Below are 19,553 nucleotides of genomic sequence, written 5' to 3' on the forward strand. Positions count from 1 at the left end.
GTTGCTTCCAGGTTCGGGCTAGTACAAATAATGCTGCTATTAACATAGTGGAGCAGACATCCTTGTATGAATGTGCTCTTTTGGGTATATGCCTAAGAGTGGAATTGCTGGGGTGCCTTTTTGTCTTGCTGACTGTGTCCTTTGCCTTACGGAAGCTTCTCAGTTTCAGGAGGTCCCATTTATTAATTGTCGATCTCAGTGTCTGTGCTACTGGAGTTATGTTCAGGAAGCTGTCTCCTGTACCAATTCGTTCAAGGGTGCCTCCCACTTTCTCTTCTAGCAGGTTCAGTGTGGCTGGATTGATGTTGAGGTCTTTGATGCACTTGGACTTATGTTTTGTGCATGGCGATAGATGTGGATCAATCCGCATTCTTCTACATGCCAGCATCCAGTTATGCCAGCACCATTTGTTGAAGATGCTTTCTTTTTTCCATTGTATATTTTTGGCTTATTTGTCGAAAATCAGATGTTCATACATGTATGGTTAATATCAGGGTGTTCAATTTGATTCCATTGGTCTACCTGTCTGTTGGGGAAGTCTTATGTCAATAAAGTACTGTTGAGCCTATAGGGAACCAAGATGGGAGGGACTAGGAGTCGAGGAGGATTCTGGGAAAGAGAAAGACAAGAGAGTTCGAGATGTAACCGCATGGGGTAGGAAGCCGGGAACTATTCTCCGGTAAGAAACATACTTAGATTAACAATTATGGGGTAAAGCAGAGCTAGCCAGTAAGAGACAAGCAAGGCCAACAGCTTCATAATTAATATAGCCTCCTGTGTGTTTATTTGGGACTCATGCGGATCTAGAAACAGGCTGGCGCGGCAGAGCCCAGGCGACTGGCGGGGGATAAACCAAAGCGGCTAGCAAAAGAAAAAGCTTCTCATAACATAATGGTGTCAGGAGTGGGATTGAATTTCCACGCAAAACAACAAAAGCTTTAAAGGAATTTTAGAAACAGAAGAACGGAGAGAAGCACAGATTTTTGGTAGCAGCATTTTTCTCAGGTGTGCTCTGTTTTGCTAACGACAAGCCGAGATTCACGTGGCTTGCTTACCGGAGTCTTCCTGACTCGGCATAAAAAACAAAAAACAAACAAACAAAAAAAACAGCAAGGTTGTTTTAAAAGACTCTGCTAACGATTGAAAGGTGTGTACGTACAGCTGGAAGTGGCAGCTTTTGCTGGAGGTCAGCATGGACTGAGGCGGTAAGCTGGAGTCATGCTTACGCCCGCCATCTTGACGGAAAAAAAAAAAAACACCGGCAGTTTAAAACAGCCGCGGTTTTACAGATAAGACACGTGGCCAGAAAAACATTACAGTAAAGTCAGACTTGGATGAAGAAAAACTTCTAAAGGTTTACAGTGTGTTTAAAAATATATGTGAGATTGAGAGAGAAACTGAAACGACAAAGTGGTAAATAAATACAAAAGCCGGCGTTGTGGTGGCGCATGCCGGTAGGATTGCTCCAGAGGCAGAGGCAGGCAGGTTTCCACAGAGAAACCCTGTCTCAGAGAAAAATAAATAAAAGTGAAAGAAATAAAGTAATATTAGATAAATAAATAAGCCACGTAAAGATGGAAAATACACAGAGAGTCTGGATACTGTACGCTATTGTGTTTTTCAATTTTTTAATTGCTCAGGAAGGAACAGCTGCTAAAGTACACTTGATTATAAATGCTGCTAAATTAATCCAACTTCTATCTTTTGAAAATGACTTGACTTCAAAATTTAAGTATAAGGATATGTTACTCGGAAAAGGAGTTTTTGCTTATGTTTCTACAGAAAATGAAAAGCTGAGAATTCCTTCCAGGCTTCTGTGGTTTCACGAACCAAGACCCCCGGAAGCAGTGGACCAGGTGTTTCAACGACTGAGACAGCTAAGATGATACAGCCTTACAGACCCCGAAAATACGGACTTATACAGGTTTCTGAGTTTTGTCATGATCCCCATGGTATGAACAGCGCCCCCTTCCAGCAGGAAGCAGTTTGGAATGAACGACGTCCCAATTCCCATCTTGTTTATAAATCTTTGTTTTCATCTAAATGGGATTGTTTATAATTGGCTAGTGATCATAGCCAATCTTTTTTAATGGTAAAAAAGGGGAATTATGTTATGGGTATTATTTTTCATTTATTGATACAAATTCAAAGTCAATTTTGTGATGCTTATATTTCTCCTCTTGATTAAGTATTGTGCTTATACTGATCTTTTACAACGTAATGCATAATTGAATACAGACTATAGTTACTTATAATAGAATTTCTAGTTACATAAGCTAGGTTTTCTAGATATACAGAAATATATTTGAGACAGATAGACAGTCTTCAAACCTCTCAAAGACCTTCAGAACATGGCATTTAAAATGGTCTAAGGTTTTTTTTGACAATGAGAATTGTCTGCTCCTGGCAGCACCAATTATGTCTGAGAGGAAGATGGGCATCGAAGAAACTTGTTATGGAGTTTGCTTTCAACATGGCAAGATTAGCCATTTGGGCAAGAAACTGCTCTTGCCTAGACTGTTTGACTATTGTTGTATAATCTGGACATGCAGGACCCATAGGGATGTGACTGCTGAACTAAGTCTTACAGGGTTCCTGCTGCATGAAAGAGTCTACGGGACTTTCTGCAGGACACAGAAAAATGACTGACAGACTGCTGATGCAGATGGACAGTTTGAAATTTCCTGCTTTGCTGAGAAGTGTTCCAGATACATTGTGGCCTATGGGCTGAAGATGGATGCCCCAACGTTACAGAGGAACTTCGGGTGACTGTCCAGGCAGTAAGATATCTCTGCCAATCCTAGTGTTTATATATTACCCTTCTGTGGTCTTTGATAGAGTTGAAGACAGATAGCTATAATTATAGTTTTCCTTAGTTATGATAAGAGATAAGCTACATATAGAACTTTAGACTCACAAGGATGGGATGGATGATATTTTCTTTAGATCTTGCTAAATGTTAATAGACAAAATGTTGTAACTGTGTTCTTACTTGATAACTGTTCTGTCATATACAATTTGACTATGTTAAAGTTAAGACCTTTCTTTTTGTTTAAACAGAAAAGAGGAGATGTTGGGGAAGTCTTATGTCAATAAAGTACTGTTGAGCCTATAGGGAACCAAGATGGGAGGGACTAGGAGTCGAGGAGGATTCTGGGAAAGAGAAAGACAAGAGAGTTCGAGATGTAACCGCATGGGTAGGAAGCCGGGAACTATTCTCCGGTAAGAAACATACTTAGATTAACAATTATGGGGTAAAGCAGAGCTAGCCAGTAAGAGACAAGCAAGGCCAACAGCTTCATAATTAATATAGCCTCCTGTGTGTTTATTTGGGACTCATGCGGATCTAGAAACAGGCTGGCGCGGCAGAGCCCAGGCGACCGGCGGGGGATAAACCAAAGCGGCTAGCAAAAGAAAAAGCTTCTCTTAACACCTGTCTATTTATTTTTGTGCCAACACCAAACTGCTTTCAGGACTACAGCTCTATAATAGAGCTTGAAGTCAGGGATGGCCATGCCTCCAGATGTTGCTTTTTGAATAAGGTTGTTTTGGGTATCCTGGGTCTTTTGTTTTTCCATACAAAGTTGATTATTGTTCTTTCAAGGTCTGTGAAGAATTGTGCTGGGATTTTAATGGGGATTGCATTAAATCTGTACATTGCTTTCTGTAAGATTGCCATTTTTACTATGTTGATCCTACCTATCCAAGAGCATGGGAGAGTTTTCCAACTTCTGGTGTCTTGTTTAATTTCTTCCTTTAATGACTCAAAGTTTTTGCTATGCAGGTCTTTCACTTGTTTGGTTAGCGTTACTCCAAGGTATTTTATGTTGTTTGTGGCTATTGTAAAGGGTGATGTTCCTTTGATTTCTTTCTCAGCCCTTTTATCGTATGTATATAGTAGGGCTACTGAATTTCTTGAGTTGATCTTGTATCCTGCCACTTTGCTGAAAGTATTTATCAGCTGCAGGAGTTCCCTGGTGGAGTTTTTTGGGTCATTTATGTAAACTATCATATCATCTGCAAATACTGAAAGTTTGACCTCTTCCTTTCCAATTTGTATCCCCTTGATGTCCTTTTGTTGTCATATTGCTCTAGCTAGAACTTCAAGTACAATATTGAAGAGGTATGGGGTGAGGGGACAGCCTTGTCTTGTTCCTGAACTTAGAGGAATCATGTTGAGTTTCTGTCCATTTAGTTTGATGTTGGCTGTTGGTTTGCAATATATAGCTTTTATTATGTTGAGGTAAGTTCCTGTTATCCCAGATCTCTCCAAGACCTTTATCATGAAGGGGTGTTGGATCTTGTCAAAGGCTTTTTCAGCATCCAGTGAGATGATCATGTGATTTTTGTTTCTCAGCTTGTTTATATGGTGAATTACATTGCTGGGTTTTTGTATGTTGAACCAACCCTGCATGCCTGGGATGAAGCTCATGGTGGATGAGTTTTCTGATGTGTTCTTGGATCCAATTTGCCAGTATTTTATTGAGTAGTTTTGCAACAATGTTCTTGAGTGATATTGGTCTGAAGTTCTCTTTTCTTAGTTGTGTCTTTGTGTGGCTTGGGGATCAAGGTTATTGAAGCTTCATAGAAAGAGTTTGGCAAAGACCCTTCTGCTTTTATTGCGTGCAATACTTTGAGAAGAATTGGTATAAGCTGTTCTTTGAATGTCTGGTAGAATTCTGCACTGAGGCTATCAGGCCCTGCGCTTTTTTCAGTTGGGAGGCTAGAATCTTTCTTGTTCAGCAGCAATTAAACACCAGCACACAGTTCAGGTGCAAGGAGGAGCACACAGTGTCTTTTTCCTGGAGTGAGGCTGTGATCCACTGTGCACAGTAGGTCCATAAGGTGACATCTTCCTGTGCTTTTAGTTTTACACTGTTTTGCTAAAATTCATTTCAGCACAGTCTATTTCAGTCACCAGTCCCTGTTCTGATCCAGCTCTGGCTTCATTTGCTGCTGGTTTAATGTTGACCACACAGCCCTGTGCCCTCAGCCCCCCCCCCCGGGTGTCACGCTCCAGATGTGTAGGAGAGGGAGCTGTTGGAGCACTTGAAAAATGTATTCTTTAAGTTTTACTTCATTTATTTTGAGACAGTGTTTCTCGGTGGCTTTGAAAGCTGCCCTGGCATTTGCTCTGTAGACCAGGCTGGCCTCAAACTCACAGAGATCCGCATGCCTCTGCCTCCTGAGTGCTGGAACTAAAGGCGTGAGCCACCACTGCCCCGATAGTTTTATTTTATTAGGTGTATTTGTTTCTTCATATATTACAGAATTATACCAGACATTGGATGCCTTGAAACTGAAGATTCAGATAGTTGTGCAACACCACGTATGTAGGTGCTGAGAACTGAACCTGGATCCTCTGCAACAGGAACAGGTGCTCTCAACCTCTGAGCCATCTCTCTAGCACCATTGGAGCTTATTTTTTTAAATAACTTTTTTATTTTTTATTTTAGTGCATTGGTGTGAGGGTGTTGGGTCCCTGGAACTGGAGTTACAGTTGGAAGCCACCATGTGGTTGCTGGGAATTGAACCCAGGTCCTCTGGAAGAGCAGCCAGTACTCTTAACCACTGAGCCATCTCTCCATTCCCAACCATTGGAGATTTTACAGAAGGAAACCACACAGCCTGGCTCACAGCAAGACAGCTGACAAGATGGCTGACCACAGAAACTGGAAGCAAAGGAAGAGGCAGGGTTAGTGCAGAGCTCGAGTGAGGGGTGCTGGGCACTGATGGGGTGAGGCCTGAGGACAGAGAAGGGCTGAGCAGGAGGTGACAGAAGAAAGGGGGGATCCTAACACAGTGGAGTCCTCCTGGTTGAGGGCGTTTGTCTACAGATCACATGCACACATCTGCAGAACCCTGCAGGGCATCTCACACTCCACACTGCATGCTGGGATGTTTGAATGAGAATGGACACACAGGCTCACAGGTTCAGACACTTCAGCTCCAGGTGATGGAACTGTGTGGGGAGGATCGGGAGGTGTGGCCTTGTTGGAGGAGGTGTGTCACTGGGGCTGGACATTGAGGTTTTAATAGACTCCCACTATTCCCAGTGTCTCTGACATTTGCTTGTGGATCAAGATGTGAGCTCTCAGCTGCTCCAGCCACCATTCCTTTCTTCTGCCACCATGGACTCAAACCCTCTGGAAACCTAAGCCCAAATTAAATGCTTCCTTTTATAAGATGCTGGGGTCACAGTGTCTTATCACAGCCATAGAAAAGTAACTAAAGTCAGATGTGGTGACTCAAAACTTTAATCCAGGACATGGGCTGCAAACGCAGGTGGATCTCTGTGAGTTCAAAGCTAGCCTGGTCTACACAGTAAGTTTCAGGACAGCCAAAGCTGGGGAGATAAACGTGATCTCAATAAACACCAGGAGAGACCCACAGGCCAGACCCATTTCACCATCTCCTCACCCTTCCTCTTCCTTCTTCTCTTCAACAGTCAGGCCCTGGATCTCCCAGTAGAGAAGTCACTTCCGGGAACACAATGGCAACAACACTCGGGTCAGGATACAGGGGAGAGATGATTTCTCTCTAAAGCAGAGGCCCTGGCCTGCAAGCACCACACAGACACCAGGCTCCTGTGTCCACCTGCAGGGGGCGCTCACACTGCCAAGCCTGGTGCTCGGGAATCTCCCCTGTAAAATAGAGACTTTGCTCATCACTCAGGATCCAGTCTTCACAGCCTTGTGCTTACACTCAGACTCCTAGTGTTTCCTCCCAGATGACCGTCTGTGGTTCCAGGTGGTTGTGTTTTACACGGATCTTCACTCCATAGTCCTCAGATTGTCTGTGTGGACCTGGGTCATCATCTCAGCACAGTTGACCCCTTCCCCACTGGGGAGACCCTGTGGAGACCGAATACATCAGGGCACTGATCCTGTCTACACAGCACATTTCCCTGTGTCCACACACTTCCATGCTACAGTTGCTTTAGTGAATAAAACACAGTGAGAGAGGAACTGTAAAGCAGAATAATGATGGTAGTGTGGTAGAAGTTACATAACCTGTGACCTCTCATTTTCTCTCTCTCTCTGTTTCTCTGTCTCTGTCTCTCTCTGTTTCTCTGTCTCATTCTCTCTCTCTCTCTCTCTCTCTCTCTCTCTCTCTCTCTCTCTCTCTCTCTCTCTCTCTTCCTCTCCCCATCACTCTCACACTGTATGAGATGAGAGAGATGAACATCACCGGATTGTGGGGCCCTGGACCTGATAACCATTTGGCACCTGAGTTTCTCAGGCCTGTGCAGTGTGGACACTGGACAGAGGGTGATTCTCATGGCAGAGATACACACTGGGGATTCTTGTCCTAGCGTGGAGTAAAATTATGTTTATAATTCTTTTTCGTTTCTGTGGATTGTGACTGATGTCTCCAAACCCCAGCCACACATAACTGAAGTAGAAAGTGAAAGCAGAGGAGGGTAGAGAGTCCTTCCTGCACGGAGTCACGCATGACACAGTGTGTCCAAAGGGCTTGACCAGAGCTGTGAAAACTCCAGTCACCTCCCATGCAGGTGTCCACGGCGGCCCCACGCACTCACCAGGACTGTGACAGCGTCTGTTTCCGTGAACATTCATTTTAACGCTGCCTGTGTTTCACCCGCAAACGTCATGCTCTTAGGTTTCATCCTGATTTGAGGAGCAGGTGGCCTTGGGCCGCCCAGAGACCCCGGGACAAACGCGATCTGCCCCCAGCTCAGGGTCAGACAAAGTCTTGGTCCCGGGCGGTGAGGTCCGGGTGGAGAAGCCCAGAGCTGGGGATTCCCCTGTCCCCAGTTTCACTTCTCCAGCTCCTGACCTGTGTCAGCTCCTTCTGCCCGGACACTGATGACGACGCGGCGGTTCGCACCCCCATTGGCTGTCGAAATCCCGGGGACCCAATCAGCGTCGCCGCGGGCATCGGGTATAAAGTCGGCGCGGGGAACCCGGACGCCCAGATCCGAGATGGGGGCGATGGCGCCTCGCACGCTGCTCTTGCTGCTGTCGGCCGCCCTGGCCCCGACCCAGACCCGCGCGGGTGAGTGCGGGGTCGGGAGGGAAACGGCGTCTGCGGGGAGGGCGGGGGCGGCACCGGGGAAGCCGCGTCCCCGCAGCGCCCGGCCAGACCCTCCCGCCCCTTCCCCTCCCGGCCGCGCACCTGCCCGGGGTCCCGGGAGGAGGTCGGGGTCTCACCGCGCGCCGCCCCCAGGCTCGCACTCCCTGCGGTATTTCCACACCATCGTGTCCCGGCCCGGCCTCGGGGAGCCCCGGTTCATCTCCGTCGGCTACGTGGACGACACGGAGTTCGTGCGCTTCGACAGCGACGCCGAGGATCCGAGATATGAGCCGCGGGCGCCGTGGATGGAGCGGGTGGAGCCGGATTATTGGGAGAGGAACACGCGGATCGCCAAGGGCAATGAGCAGATTTACCGAGGGAACCTGAGGACCGCGCTCGGCTACTACAACCAGAGCGAGGGCGGTGAGTGATCCCGGGTCGGAGGTCACGACCTTCACATCCCTACGTGCAGACCGGAGTCGCCCCGGGTCCCGAGTCCGAGGTCCGGGAGGAGGAAGCGGGGACCAGGACTCGGTTTCCCTTTCGGTTTAGGGGATGCGCGGTTGGGCGGGGCCTGTCGATGATCGGGGGCGGGGCTGACAGCGGGGCGGAGCCTGTGGAGGAACAGATGGGCGGCGCTGACCGCGGGGTTCCCCCCCCCCCAGGCTCTCACACCATCCAGCGCATGTACGGCTGTCACGTGGGTCCGGACGGGCGCCTCCTCCGCGGGTACAGTCAGTATGCCTACGACGGCAACGATTACATCGCCCTGAACGAGGACCTGAGGACGTGGACGGCGGCGGACACGGCGGCGCAGATCACCCGGCAGAAGTGGGACCTGGCTGGTTTTGCAGAGACACAGAGGGCCTACCTGGAGGACACATGCGTGCGGTGGCTCCTCAGACACCTGGAGAACGGGAAGGAGCAGCTGCTGCGCACAGGTGCAGGTGCCCAGGGCGACTCCTCCTCCTGCCCTCGGGCTGGGCTCAGTCCTGAGGAAGAAGAGACCTCAGCTGGGGTCCCGCCCCTGTCTCTGAGTGACACAGGGTCCCTGGGGCTCCTGATCCAGCCTGGCAGGGACTGCACTGATCTCCCAGGGCTCAGCCTTCTCCCTGGAAGGTTCCAGGTCTGTCTCAGGAGGGAGGAGAGAAGATGCCCACATCCCCAGCCGTGGCTCCTTCAGTCTGCAGCCCTGGGTCAGCCATGGCCTCTCCCAGGCCGGGTTCTCTGCCCAGACCCAGTGTCTGAGTGTGTCAGCCTTACACACCGGGACCGGAGTCTCCTTTACCTGATGGGAGAGGAGGACGCCCTGCCCTAGGCTGGTTCCCCAGTTTCTAGGACCTTCCAAAGAATACATTCTCCCAGATTCCTGTGTGTGAGGTTTTTTTTTTTTTTTTTTTTTTTTTTGAGTCAGGGTTTCTCTGTGGCTTTGGAACCTGTCCTGGAACTCGCTTGGTAGTCCAGGTTGGTCTCAAACTCACAGAGATCCACCTGCCTCTGCCTCCCGAGTGCTGGGATTAATGGCCTGTACCACCAACGCCCGCTTCCTGTGTGTGAGGTTTACATCCCTCCCTCACCCCAATTCTCTCTCTTCCTTGAATGGTCACATGAGCACTTATGGGGTACCCTGGAAAAAAACCTCTAAAATATGTGGGTTTTTAAATTTTGTCTTTTTTTTTTTAATTGTCATTTTCCTTAAGTTAGTTTTTTCTTCCTCACTGGGGTGACACTGTTTTACCCTCCATTTTTATTATCATCTGTATGAGTCTCCACAGGTGTCATGGGGGACTGCTAACTGGATAATTAGACAACTCAGTGTTCCCTTTAAAGAGTCGCATGAGCTTAGACTATTTTCTGCCACAATTAACTATCCAAACCCACACTAAGCTCCCTCAGCCCCAACAAGTTTCAGTGTTGCCCCCAGTGAATTAGGAGTTGAGCTTTCTCAGAGACAGGGTCATCTGCAACTCAAGATCTGGAGTGACAGAGAAAATCCACACACCCCTGTGAGCACCGCTGTGTCCCAGTGAGTGCTGCACTGGGCTCCACAGCAAAGTCCAGGGGTCCTGGGTGACAACACCTTGTATCTTGCCCCAGTGTCAGAGGTTCACCCCTTTTCTGCTGTTCACTTGGACAGACAGTTATGCTGCTCAGCAAGATGGCCACAGTGGTTGTGATTCAATGGTAGCAGCAGTAGTTGGTGGCACCCTTTATGTATCCCATTCTTCATAATTTCTTATTTTGATATGAATTTAATCACATATATAAATTAATTATTTTCCATCCCTTCTTCCATTCTTTTCCCACCTAACTTATGCTATAGAACATCACATAAGGAAGACCATGGGACCTGCTGGGTCATGTGATTCCCTCTTAGCTTCTGGGTCCCCCAGGAAAGTGTGCAGATCTGTGATGAGGGGGACCAGCTCCACCTGCAGGTCACTAGTGGGATGACAGTCAGAAGTGTTCAGACACATAGTTCAGTGTCATCATTGAATTAACTTAGTCTATGCAGATTTCAGTTAATCTTGTTATGGTGGGATTTCTTAAATCTTCCACACAGATCCCCCAAAGGCACATGTGACCCATCATCCTGGACATAAAGGTGATGTCACCCTGAGGTGCTGGGCCCTGGGCTTCTACCCTGCTGACATCACCCTGACCTGGCAGAGGGAGGAGGAGGAACAGACACAGGACATGGAGCTGGTGGAGACCAGACCTTCTGGGGATGGAACCTTCCAGAAGTGGGCATCTCTGGTGGTGCCTTCTGGGGAGGAGCAGAAATACACATGCCATGTGCACCATGAGGGGCTGCCTGAGCCCCTCACCCTGAGATGGGGTAAGGAGGGAGTGGGTGCAGAGCTGGGGTCAGGGAAAGATGGAGCCTTCTGCAGAGCCTGAGCAGTATGAGGGCTGAGAGCTGGGGTCATGACCCTCACCTTCCCTTCCTGTGCTTCCCTTCGCAGAGCCTCCTCAGTCCACTGTCCCCATCATGGCGGTCATTGTTGTTCTGATTCTCCTTGGAGCTGTGACCATCATTGGAGCTGTGGTGGCTGTTCTGAGGAAGAGGAAGGGAAAAGCAGGTAGGAAAGGGCGGGGTCTGAATTCCCTCCCATCCCCTTTTAGATGTGTGCTCTGCTCATGGAAACATCCACACCCCCATTGCTCCTGTCTCTAACCTGGGACTTTTGTTGGTTCTGGAAACTTCCTAGGGTTGGGCTCCTCCCTGATCTCTCACGGCTTTTCTTCTCACAGGTGGAAAAGGAGGGAACTATGCTCCAGCTCCAGGTAACTGTGGGGAGAAGTATTGTCCCTGAAACGGGTGATGTGAACCTGGAGTGCTTAGGGGGGCTCTGGAAATCCATAATAGCTCCTCCAGCAAAATATTCTAGGGGTCATGTTTTTACCTTCTTATGAATATATGTGTTTTTACCCAAGGCAGGGACAGTTCCCAGAGCTCTGATGTGTCTCTCCCAGACTGTCAAGGTGACACTCTGGGACCTGATATGGGGTGTGGGAGGGACAAAGTGGACATGATTGTATTTCAGGGACCCCCAGAATCACCTGTGAGTGAGTGGCGGGTTGTTGGGATGTTGTCTTCACAGTGATTGTTCATGACTCTTGTTCTGTAGCTTAAAGACAGCTGCCTGGTGTGGATGGAGTGACAAGACAGTGTGATCAGGCCTCTGCTGTGACATCCAGAGCCCCTCAGTTCACTCTCAGCAACAGTGTCTGATGTTCCCTGTGATCCTATGGGCTCAATGTGAAGCTCAGCCCAGCCCCGTCCTGCACACCAGGACCCTGTCCCTGCACTGCCTGTGTTCCCTTCCACAGCCAACCCTCATGTTCCAGCAGACAGGAGGGGACATCTCCATCCTGTCACCTCCCTGATGCCCTGAGCTGTAGACCCTGACTTCCCCAATGAAAATAAGGATCTCAATTTGAACTTGATTGTTCACGTTGTTGATCTGACAGGTTGATTGGCAGTTAAATAAATTATTGAGATACTTAGAGATTGTGGAGGAAATAAACATTAATGTGGAGAGCCTCCCAGAATCTGTGTTCATTGTATTGGGTGCATCTGGTGGGACAGAATGAGACTGTGTGGGAACTGAGTGTGAAAAAGGGTGTGTCTACATGGACCTCAGTCCACTGTCGGCTGTGACATGGTCACTCCTCAGCTCTGTCACCTCCTGGCTCTGTTCTCTTCATCACTTAGAACCACATGCTGAGTTCTGTGATCACAGGGACACAGGGATGGCCAGAGCTTTGTCTTGTCCCAGGATTGTGAGCAGCCAGGGCAGCTGTGACATGTCGCCTGGGCTATGACCTGGCTGTATCTCTTACCCCATATTTGCTGTGTATTGTAGTCTTTTTAGTTTTTGTGGAGCACTGGGCCTGTTCTGGTTCCTGTGGGTGGTGCCTGCCTCCTTATCCCTTATGCCCCCTGAGTGACAGCATTAAAATGTATTTCTCCTTCCTTTCCCATCAGGACCCAACTAGATCCCTGCACTCAGGAGACTGTGGCCTGAGAACATGAACTTCTGTCTCCTGCCTCCTTCCAGGACCCTCCCTGGAGGTTCTCTCCTTCTCTCCCATCTTTCAGAATCTAACCCAGGTTGTAGGATGGCAGAAGGAGGGATCACAGGGTCTCATCTCAGATCTGTCCTGTTGGATCTGTGTTCTGCCCAAGGTCCCCTCTCCCTCCTTGGCTCTGGGAATCCTGGTGCTGCCTCCAGTGGAGATTCCAGGATTTACAGGCTGAGTCTACCTTAGATTTGTGTTTGTTTAAAAGACATGATCCAGGGACTGAAGAGATGGCTCAGGGTTTCAGAGCACTGGCTGTTCTTGCAGAGGAACCATGTTAGACACCAGCACCTACACCGTGGCTGATAGCCATCCGTAACTCCTGTTCCATAGCATGAAATGCCCCCTGTGGACACCAGATAGACACATGGTGCAAATACCTACAGGCAAGAATTCATTCACAGATGTAAAATAATGAATGTTTAAAAATAGGTTGTGGGGGGCTGGAGAGATGGCTCAGAGGCTAAGAGTACTGACTGCTCTTCCAGAGGTCCTGAGTTAAATTCCCAGCAACCACATGGTGGCTCACAACCATCTACAATTCAATCTGGCACCCTCTTCTGGTATGTAGGCAGAACACTGCATATGTAATAAATAAAATACATCTTTTAAAAAAATAGGTTGCGGGAACACCAGAGATGGAAAGTACTTCATCCCCTGCTCCAGGTTCTGGCACCTGTGTTTTCTCTTCTAGCCTCGTGCCTTCAAGTCATGAGCTCCAGGAGTCTTAGCAGAGATGTTTGATGACCAAGGAGGTGATAATCTCTGTTGTGATACAGCTATCTTTGTCTTGTGAGGGACGATGACTTCTAGTGCCTGGGACCCAGCAAACATTCATACCCAAAAAATGTTTGATAAATGAAGTAAAAAAAAAAAGGATGATAGATCATAGACAGAAAGGCAGGTAGGTGGGGGGGGGGTGGGAGGGAGAGGTGGACTTTGCTGAGTGGAGAGCTCAGGTGACCCTGACCTCAGTGTGAGGGGACCTGGTGCTGCCCCTGACACACCAGCACTTGGCTGAGGTTGTATTAGCAAAGGGAGCTCCTGTAGAAGAGGGAGGTGATGGTGTGAATTTTTCTCTAGAGTGAAGGAACCTTCCTTCTGGAGTCAGGAGGAGGCTGATGAGGCTCAGGAAACACAAGAAGCTACAGGTTCACGGAGCTGACACAATGTAGCACTTCCCTCTCAGGGTTAAACCAGCTGTGGTTCCTGAGAGAGAGGAGTCTGTTAAGCGGAGCAGCTGGGAGCTGTGCAGGGGACTCAGTGATGCAGCTGCCTGAGTGACATGCACACTGGGGTGGGATGTCAGTGCTTATCCCTGACTCACCCAGGATCCTGTGAGTGACCAGTGAGCTCAGGGCTCACTGAGCTGATGGTGAGTGTATGTTCTCCTTGGTCTGCTGTCACTGTCTCCATCTGGGGTGGAGGAAATCCACTCCTCAAGCAGGGGACACAGTGGTCTGTTCCAGATGTGAGATGTACACTCTGTTTCTGAGACTCACTGGGTGGTGATACGGTGTTGCTGGTCTCCTGGAGCCAGCACTGTGGTGGGCAGACACCTGTGATACAGTGAAGGGAATAAACAAGGACAGGTTGTCTCCGGAGCTGGAGGGCAGAAGGGGAGATGCCCAGAGGGCAACTGTATAGACCAGTGCAAAGATTTATTCTCCTGGCTGCTGGACCAAGTTCTTGACAGGCTGGGGATCCTGCAATGAAGATGCTCTGAGGCAGGAGCATGGCTATGTGTTCTGAGAAGACTAAGGATGCAGATGCCTGGAGCAGAGTCACAATCTGTCTGCTCCATGAGGCCCGGGAGAATGCTGGAAACTTCCAGCTGTTCCATAGCAGCTCCTTCTGAGTTGAAACCTTCTGTCTTGGAGGAACAGGGAGGTCCATGACACTCAGGAGGTAACGAAAGGTCATGTGTCTGGGAGAACAGCAAATGGGAAGAGGGTCTGGAGTGCTGGCTCAGTGGGGAAGAGCTTTCACTGCTCTTCTAATGGACATGAGTTCAATTCCCAGCACCCACACGACTGCTCACGGCCATCTGCAGCTCAGATCCTAGAGATCCAACGCCCTTCTCTCACCTCAGTGGGTATTACACACGCATGGTGCAAACACAGACACGCAGAGAAATCACCATACATGTAAAGGAAAACAAGTCTTAAAAAATTGGTTCAGGTGATGGTATTGCACTCCTTTAATACCAGTAGAGGCAGGCGAATCTCTCTGAGTTTGAGGTCAGCCTGATCTACAGTGAGTTCCAGGGACAGCCATGGCTACACAGAGGAAGCCTGTCTTGATAAAAACAAAATAAAAATAAACAAAAACTTGAAAATTTCTCAATGACTCCTCCCCAACAGTATAAAAGGAGTATCACATCGTGACCAGTCCATTGTGGAGAAGAGAGTTCTCTGATTGTCTAGCTGCCTGGAAGCTGTGCAGAGAGCTCCAGGGAGAAGTTTCACGAGTCATTTCCCGTGTTGGAGTGGGCTATTCAGTGATGCAATGGACTGTGAGTTACCCCTCTCCCACACGCCTGTTAGTGACCCACTCTCCCCTCTCCTATTCAGTATAGCACTCCAAGACTTGAGCTCAGCAAACAGGAAAAGGAAGGTGATAACGGGACTCACATGCACGGAGAAAGGATTCAAATCATCATACCCGCAGGTGACACGAGTCTATATAGAAAGGACCCCAAGACTCCTTCAGAAAACTCCACAGCTGATGGCCACCTCGAGCAAAGTGTCAGGTCACAAAATCAACATGCAGCCCTCAGTAGCTACCTTGTTTACAAGAAAACCACACTGAGAAAGAAATCAAGGAGGAAAAGTTCCATCACGACACCCCAAAACCAAAAAAGCTTGGAATAAGCCAACATGAACATTTCAAGATGACAACTATAAAACACTGAAGAAAACAGTTGAGGAAGACACTGGAAGGTGGGAAGATCTGCTAGGCTCATGGATTGGAAGAATTAATGTTAGAAATGGTCGTCATACTAAAAGCAACCTACAGATCTAAAGCCATCAATCAGAATTCAGTGCTGTTCTCACGGATATAGGCAGAGAAGTCAAGCAAAAGCATAAATACCCTGGACAGTCAAAGCAATCCTGAGCACTGGAATAATGCTGGAGCCAGGCATGGGGGTGCACACTTTTAATCTGAGCAGTTGGGAGACAGAGGCAGGAAGATCTCTGTGACTTGGAGACCAGTCCAGTCTGGTCTGCAGATAGAGTTCCAGGCCAGCCAGGACTACACAGTGAGACCCTGTCTCAAAACAGCAACAACAGGGGCTGCTCTTCCAGAGTCCTCAGTTCAATTCCCAGCACCCACATGGTGGCTCTCAGTCATCTGTAATAGGATCTGATGCTCTCCTCTGGCCTGTAGGCATGCATGCAGAACATTCATATACAAAATATAAATAAATAATGTTTTTTTAAAATATTTTATTTATTTATTATGTATACAATCTTCTGCCTGCATGCCAGCAGAGGGCATCAGAGCTCATTCAAGGTGGTTGTGAGCCACTATGTGGTTGCTGGGAATTGAACTCAGGACCTTTGGAAGAACAGTCAGTGCTCTTAACCGCTGAGCCATCTCTCCAACCCATAAATAATGTTAATAAACAAAAAAGCTCCAGCAACAACAAGCCAGGAAGTGGTGGTGCACATCTTTAATCCCAGCTCTCTAGAGACAGACAAAGGCTGATCTCTATGAGTTCAAGGCCAACCTAGTCTAAAAAGTAAGTTCCAGGACAGCCAGAGCTGTTATACATATAAACCCAGTCTGGAAAAACCAAAAACAACAACAGCAAACTAACAAAACAACAACAGCAAAAACATATGTCATTTCAAGTTGTCCGTCACAGACAGTCAGCATGGCACTGAGACAAAACTTTTATGTTTTGCGTGTTCTGCATCATGTATGTATGTATGTATGTATGTATGTATGTATGTATGAATGTATGTATGTGTGTAATGTATGTATGTATGTATGTATGTGACCACATGGGTGTCTAGTGCTCTAGGAGGTCTGAAGGCCTCAGAACCTCAGAATTACAGTTATGGATGATCATGAGCCTCCACGTATGTGCTGGGATTGGAACCTAGGCCGTCTACAAGGGCTGTAAACACTGTCAACTTCTAAACCAGTGATTCTCAAACCTTGGGTCATAACCCCCATGGGGGCTGCATATCAGAAACTTAAATTACAATTCATAACAGTAGCAAAAATTACAGTTATGAAGTAGCAATGAAAATGATTTTCTGGTTGGGGGTCCCCACAACATGAGGAAATGTATTAAAGGGCTTCCCCATTAGGAGGGTTGAGAACCACTGTTCTAAACAATCTCTCCACTTCCCAGACACACTATTCTCCACAAAAGTGCCAAGTCTATATATTACAGAAAATAAAACATCTTCAACAAATGAGCTGAGAAAACGGTGTCTCATGTGGAAGAATGAAACTCAGGCCTAATCGCTCACTCTGCACTCAAACCAGCCCCAGATGCAACGGACACCCCAGTGTGAGAACAGGAACTCCACCTGACTGTGGTGGCACACGCCTTTAATCCCAACACTGGGAAGGCAGAGGCAGGTGGATCTCCAGGAGAGCCAGGGTTATAGACATACCCGGTCTTGAAAAATGAAAAAAGGGAGCTGGAGAGATGGCTCAGCCATTCAGAGCACTGACTGCTCTTCCAGAGGATCAGGGTTCAATTCCCAGCTCCCACATGACAGCTCACAAGCATCTATAATGGGATCTGATGCCATTTTCTAGTGTGCAGACATACATACAAATTGAGCACTCATACAAAAAACAAAAACAATAGAAACAAAACTCTGAGAATGTTAGGAGTAAAAGCAGAGGAAACTCTTTAAAATAAAGGCAGGGGCTAAAAGCAGTGGCCAGGCACAGGGGCACATGCCTTTAGGCAGAGGCAGGGGGATATCTGTGAGCTCGGTCAGCCTGTTGAAGGTTCAGGACAGCCAAACTGCATCGAGAGACTCCACCTCAAAACAAAAACAAGAAAGACAGAGGCAGAGAAAAGCGTTTTGTCAAATGGGACTCTAGTCAGCCAGGAAATAAGACAATGATCACCAAACAGGACTTCATGGAATTCAGAGTCTCTGAGCAGCAAAGAGAACAGTGAACAGAGTGAAGAGAGGTCACAGAATGTCTTCACCAGCGCTGCATCAGACAGAGACTAACACCCAGAGCACACAGGAACTCAAAAACTAGACACTAAGAAAGCAAATAGCCCAATCACACAGTGGGGCATGGGGATGAACAGAAATCCCTCAAAAGAAGAAATGCACACTCAGGAGTCAGAGGCAGGGGGATCTCTGTAAGCTCGAGGCCAGCTTGGTCTACATGGCAAGTTCTGAGCCATCTAGGACAACTAAGTGAGTGCTTTCTCAAAAGGCTATTCCCCAAAGCCATGGGTTATTAAAATAAAATGGCACCAATTCCAGGTGTGAGCCATGACCCTGTGAATTGTCTGGCAGATGGCCCCAACAACAACACGGGGAATTACCAGTGCTCCCAGTTGCCCACAAGAAGCAGGTTACAAGACCCGTTGCTGAGGACACCGCATACGTTAATTACAGGACATAGAGAAATTAAGCCATAATTAGACTGAGAGCATCCCCCCTGCTGTGGAGTGTTCTCAGTGCTAGAAGGGGCTGTGGGGAACCCCCGTGTGCCACACTACCCACTGGGACATCTATGCCACGCCCCTCACGTCCCAGGAGCATGGCAGGTTGTCAGGAGGGGTGGAGAACTGTGAAAGGAGCTCCCGGGTTTGGCATGGCCACTGCAGTCTGGAACCCTGCTGCACACTGACCCCTCACAACGCCTCATGCAGGAGGGAAACACTCCCTCCCTGAGGATGGCTAGACAGACAGTGGTGGCAGTAGACAGGGTAAGTAGACTGCACTCCTGTGAGCAACGCTAATTAAACACATTGGACCACCAAAGCTAAACAAACAAACAAGTAAGACACATGTTAGGGTCTCTATTGCTGTGAGGAAACATGGCCATGGCCACTCTTTTTTTTAAGATTTATTTATTTATTTATTATGTATACAGTGTTCTATCTGCATGCTTGCCTGCAGGCCAGATGAGGACATCAGATCTTATTATGGACTGTTGTGAGCAGCCATGTGGGAGCTGGGTTATGAACCCAGGGGCCATGGCCACCCTTATAAAGGAAACATTTAATTGGGGTGGCTCGCTTACAGTTTATTATTATCATGATGGTAAGCAGGGCAGCGTGCAGGCAGACTTGATCCTGGAGGGGCAGCCAAGAGTCCTATCTTGCATGCAACAGGAAGTCAATTGAAACACTGGGTCGTGTCCTGAGCATAGGAAACCTCAAAGCTCCACCACCACAGTGATACACTTCCTCCAACAAGGCCATACCCATTCCAACAGAGTCACACCTCCTAATAGTGCCACTCCCTATGAGATCACGGGGACCAATTACTCTCAAGCTACCACAGCATAGAATCAATATATTATTTTTAAAGAAGAAACTGCTTTTCTCCAAGGCTGCTGGAGAGGTGGTCAGGGATGAGTAGGTGTGCTGACTGCTCTCCCACAGCACCAGGTTCAGTTCCCAGCACCCACATGGAGGCTCACAGCCTCCTGTAACTCCAGCTCCAAGGGACCCCGATGCCCTCTTCAGGAACCACGTGCACATCCATACATCCATGCAAAGGAAAAACAATCACACCCATAGAACAGAAATAAATATGTTTTATAGAAATCTGATCCTGGTGTTGTGGTGCCTGACTTTAACCCCGGGAGTCAGCACTCGGGGGAAAGAGTCAGGCGATCTCTGTGAGTCTGAGACCAGCCTGGTCTACATAACAAGTTCCCGGTCAGCCGGGGCTACATAGTAATGTACTGTGTCAAAAGAACAA

General features: G+C 48.0%; 1 protein-coding gene and 2 long non-coding RNA genes across 5 annotated transcripts; all 3 read left to right on the top strand.

Annotated features, from left to right (window-relative positions):
* Positions 1-631: 631 nt before the first annotated feature.
* Positions 632-5,504, top strand: LOC121134398. The gene is made up of 3 exons (XR_005871472.1): positions 632-679; positions 5,271-5,377; positions 5,457-5,504. It is a non-coding gene; the product is annotated as an uncharacterized LOC121134398 (long non-coding RNA).
* A 74-nt stretch (positions 5,505-5,578) lies between these two features.
* On the top strand, positions 5,579-6,185 carry LOC110339467. The gene is made up of 2 exons (XR_002381540.2): positions 5,579-5,695; positions 6,057-6,185. It is a non-coding gene; the product is annotated as an uncharacterized LOC110339467 (long non-coding RNA).
* Positions 6,186-7,877: 1,692 nt separating this feature from the next.
* On the top strand, positions 7,878-12,085 carry LOC101831377 (H-2 class I histocompatibility antigen, Q10 alpha chain). Of its 3 annotated transcripts, none has more exons than XM_040732590.1 (8): positions 7,878-8,019; positions 8,191-8,460; positions 8,703-8,984; positions 10,601-10,876; positions 11,004-11,120; positions 11,293-11,325; positions 11,476-11,523; positions 11,670-12,085. In XM_040732590.1, the coding sequence occupies exons 1-8, from the start codon at positions 7,947-7,949 to the stop codon at positions 11,672-11,674; spliced, it is 1,104 nt and encodes a 367-aa protein (XP_040588524.1). In that variant the 5' UTR covers positions 7,878-7,946; the 3' UTR covers positions 11,675-12,085. The 3 variants fall into 3 exon arrangements, with proteins under 3 accessions (XP_040588524.1, XP_040588525.1, XP_040588526.1); XM_040732591.1 differs by having other exon boundaries at positions 8,703-8,978; XM_040732592.1 differs by lacking the exon at positions 11,476-11,523.
* Positions 12,086-19,553: the final 7,468 nt, after the last annotated feature.

Source organism: Mesocricetus auratus, unplaced genomic scaffold (genome assembly GCF_017639785.1).
Source record: "Mesocricetus auratus isolate SY011 unplaced genomic scaffold, BCM_Maur_2.0 Super-Scaffold_100027, whole genome shotgun sequence".
NCBI classification, from domain to species: domain Eukaryota; kingdom Metazoa; phylum Chordata; class Mammalia; order Rodentia; family Cricetidae; genus Mesocricetus; species Mesocricetus auratus.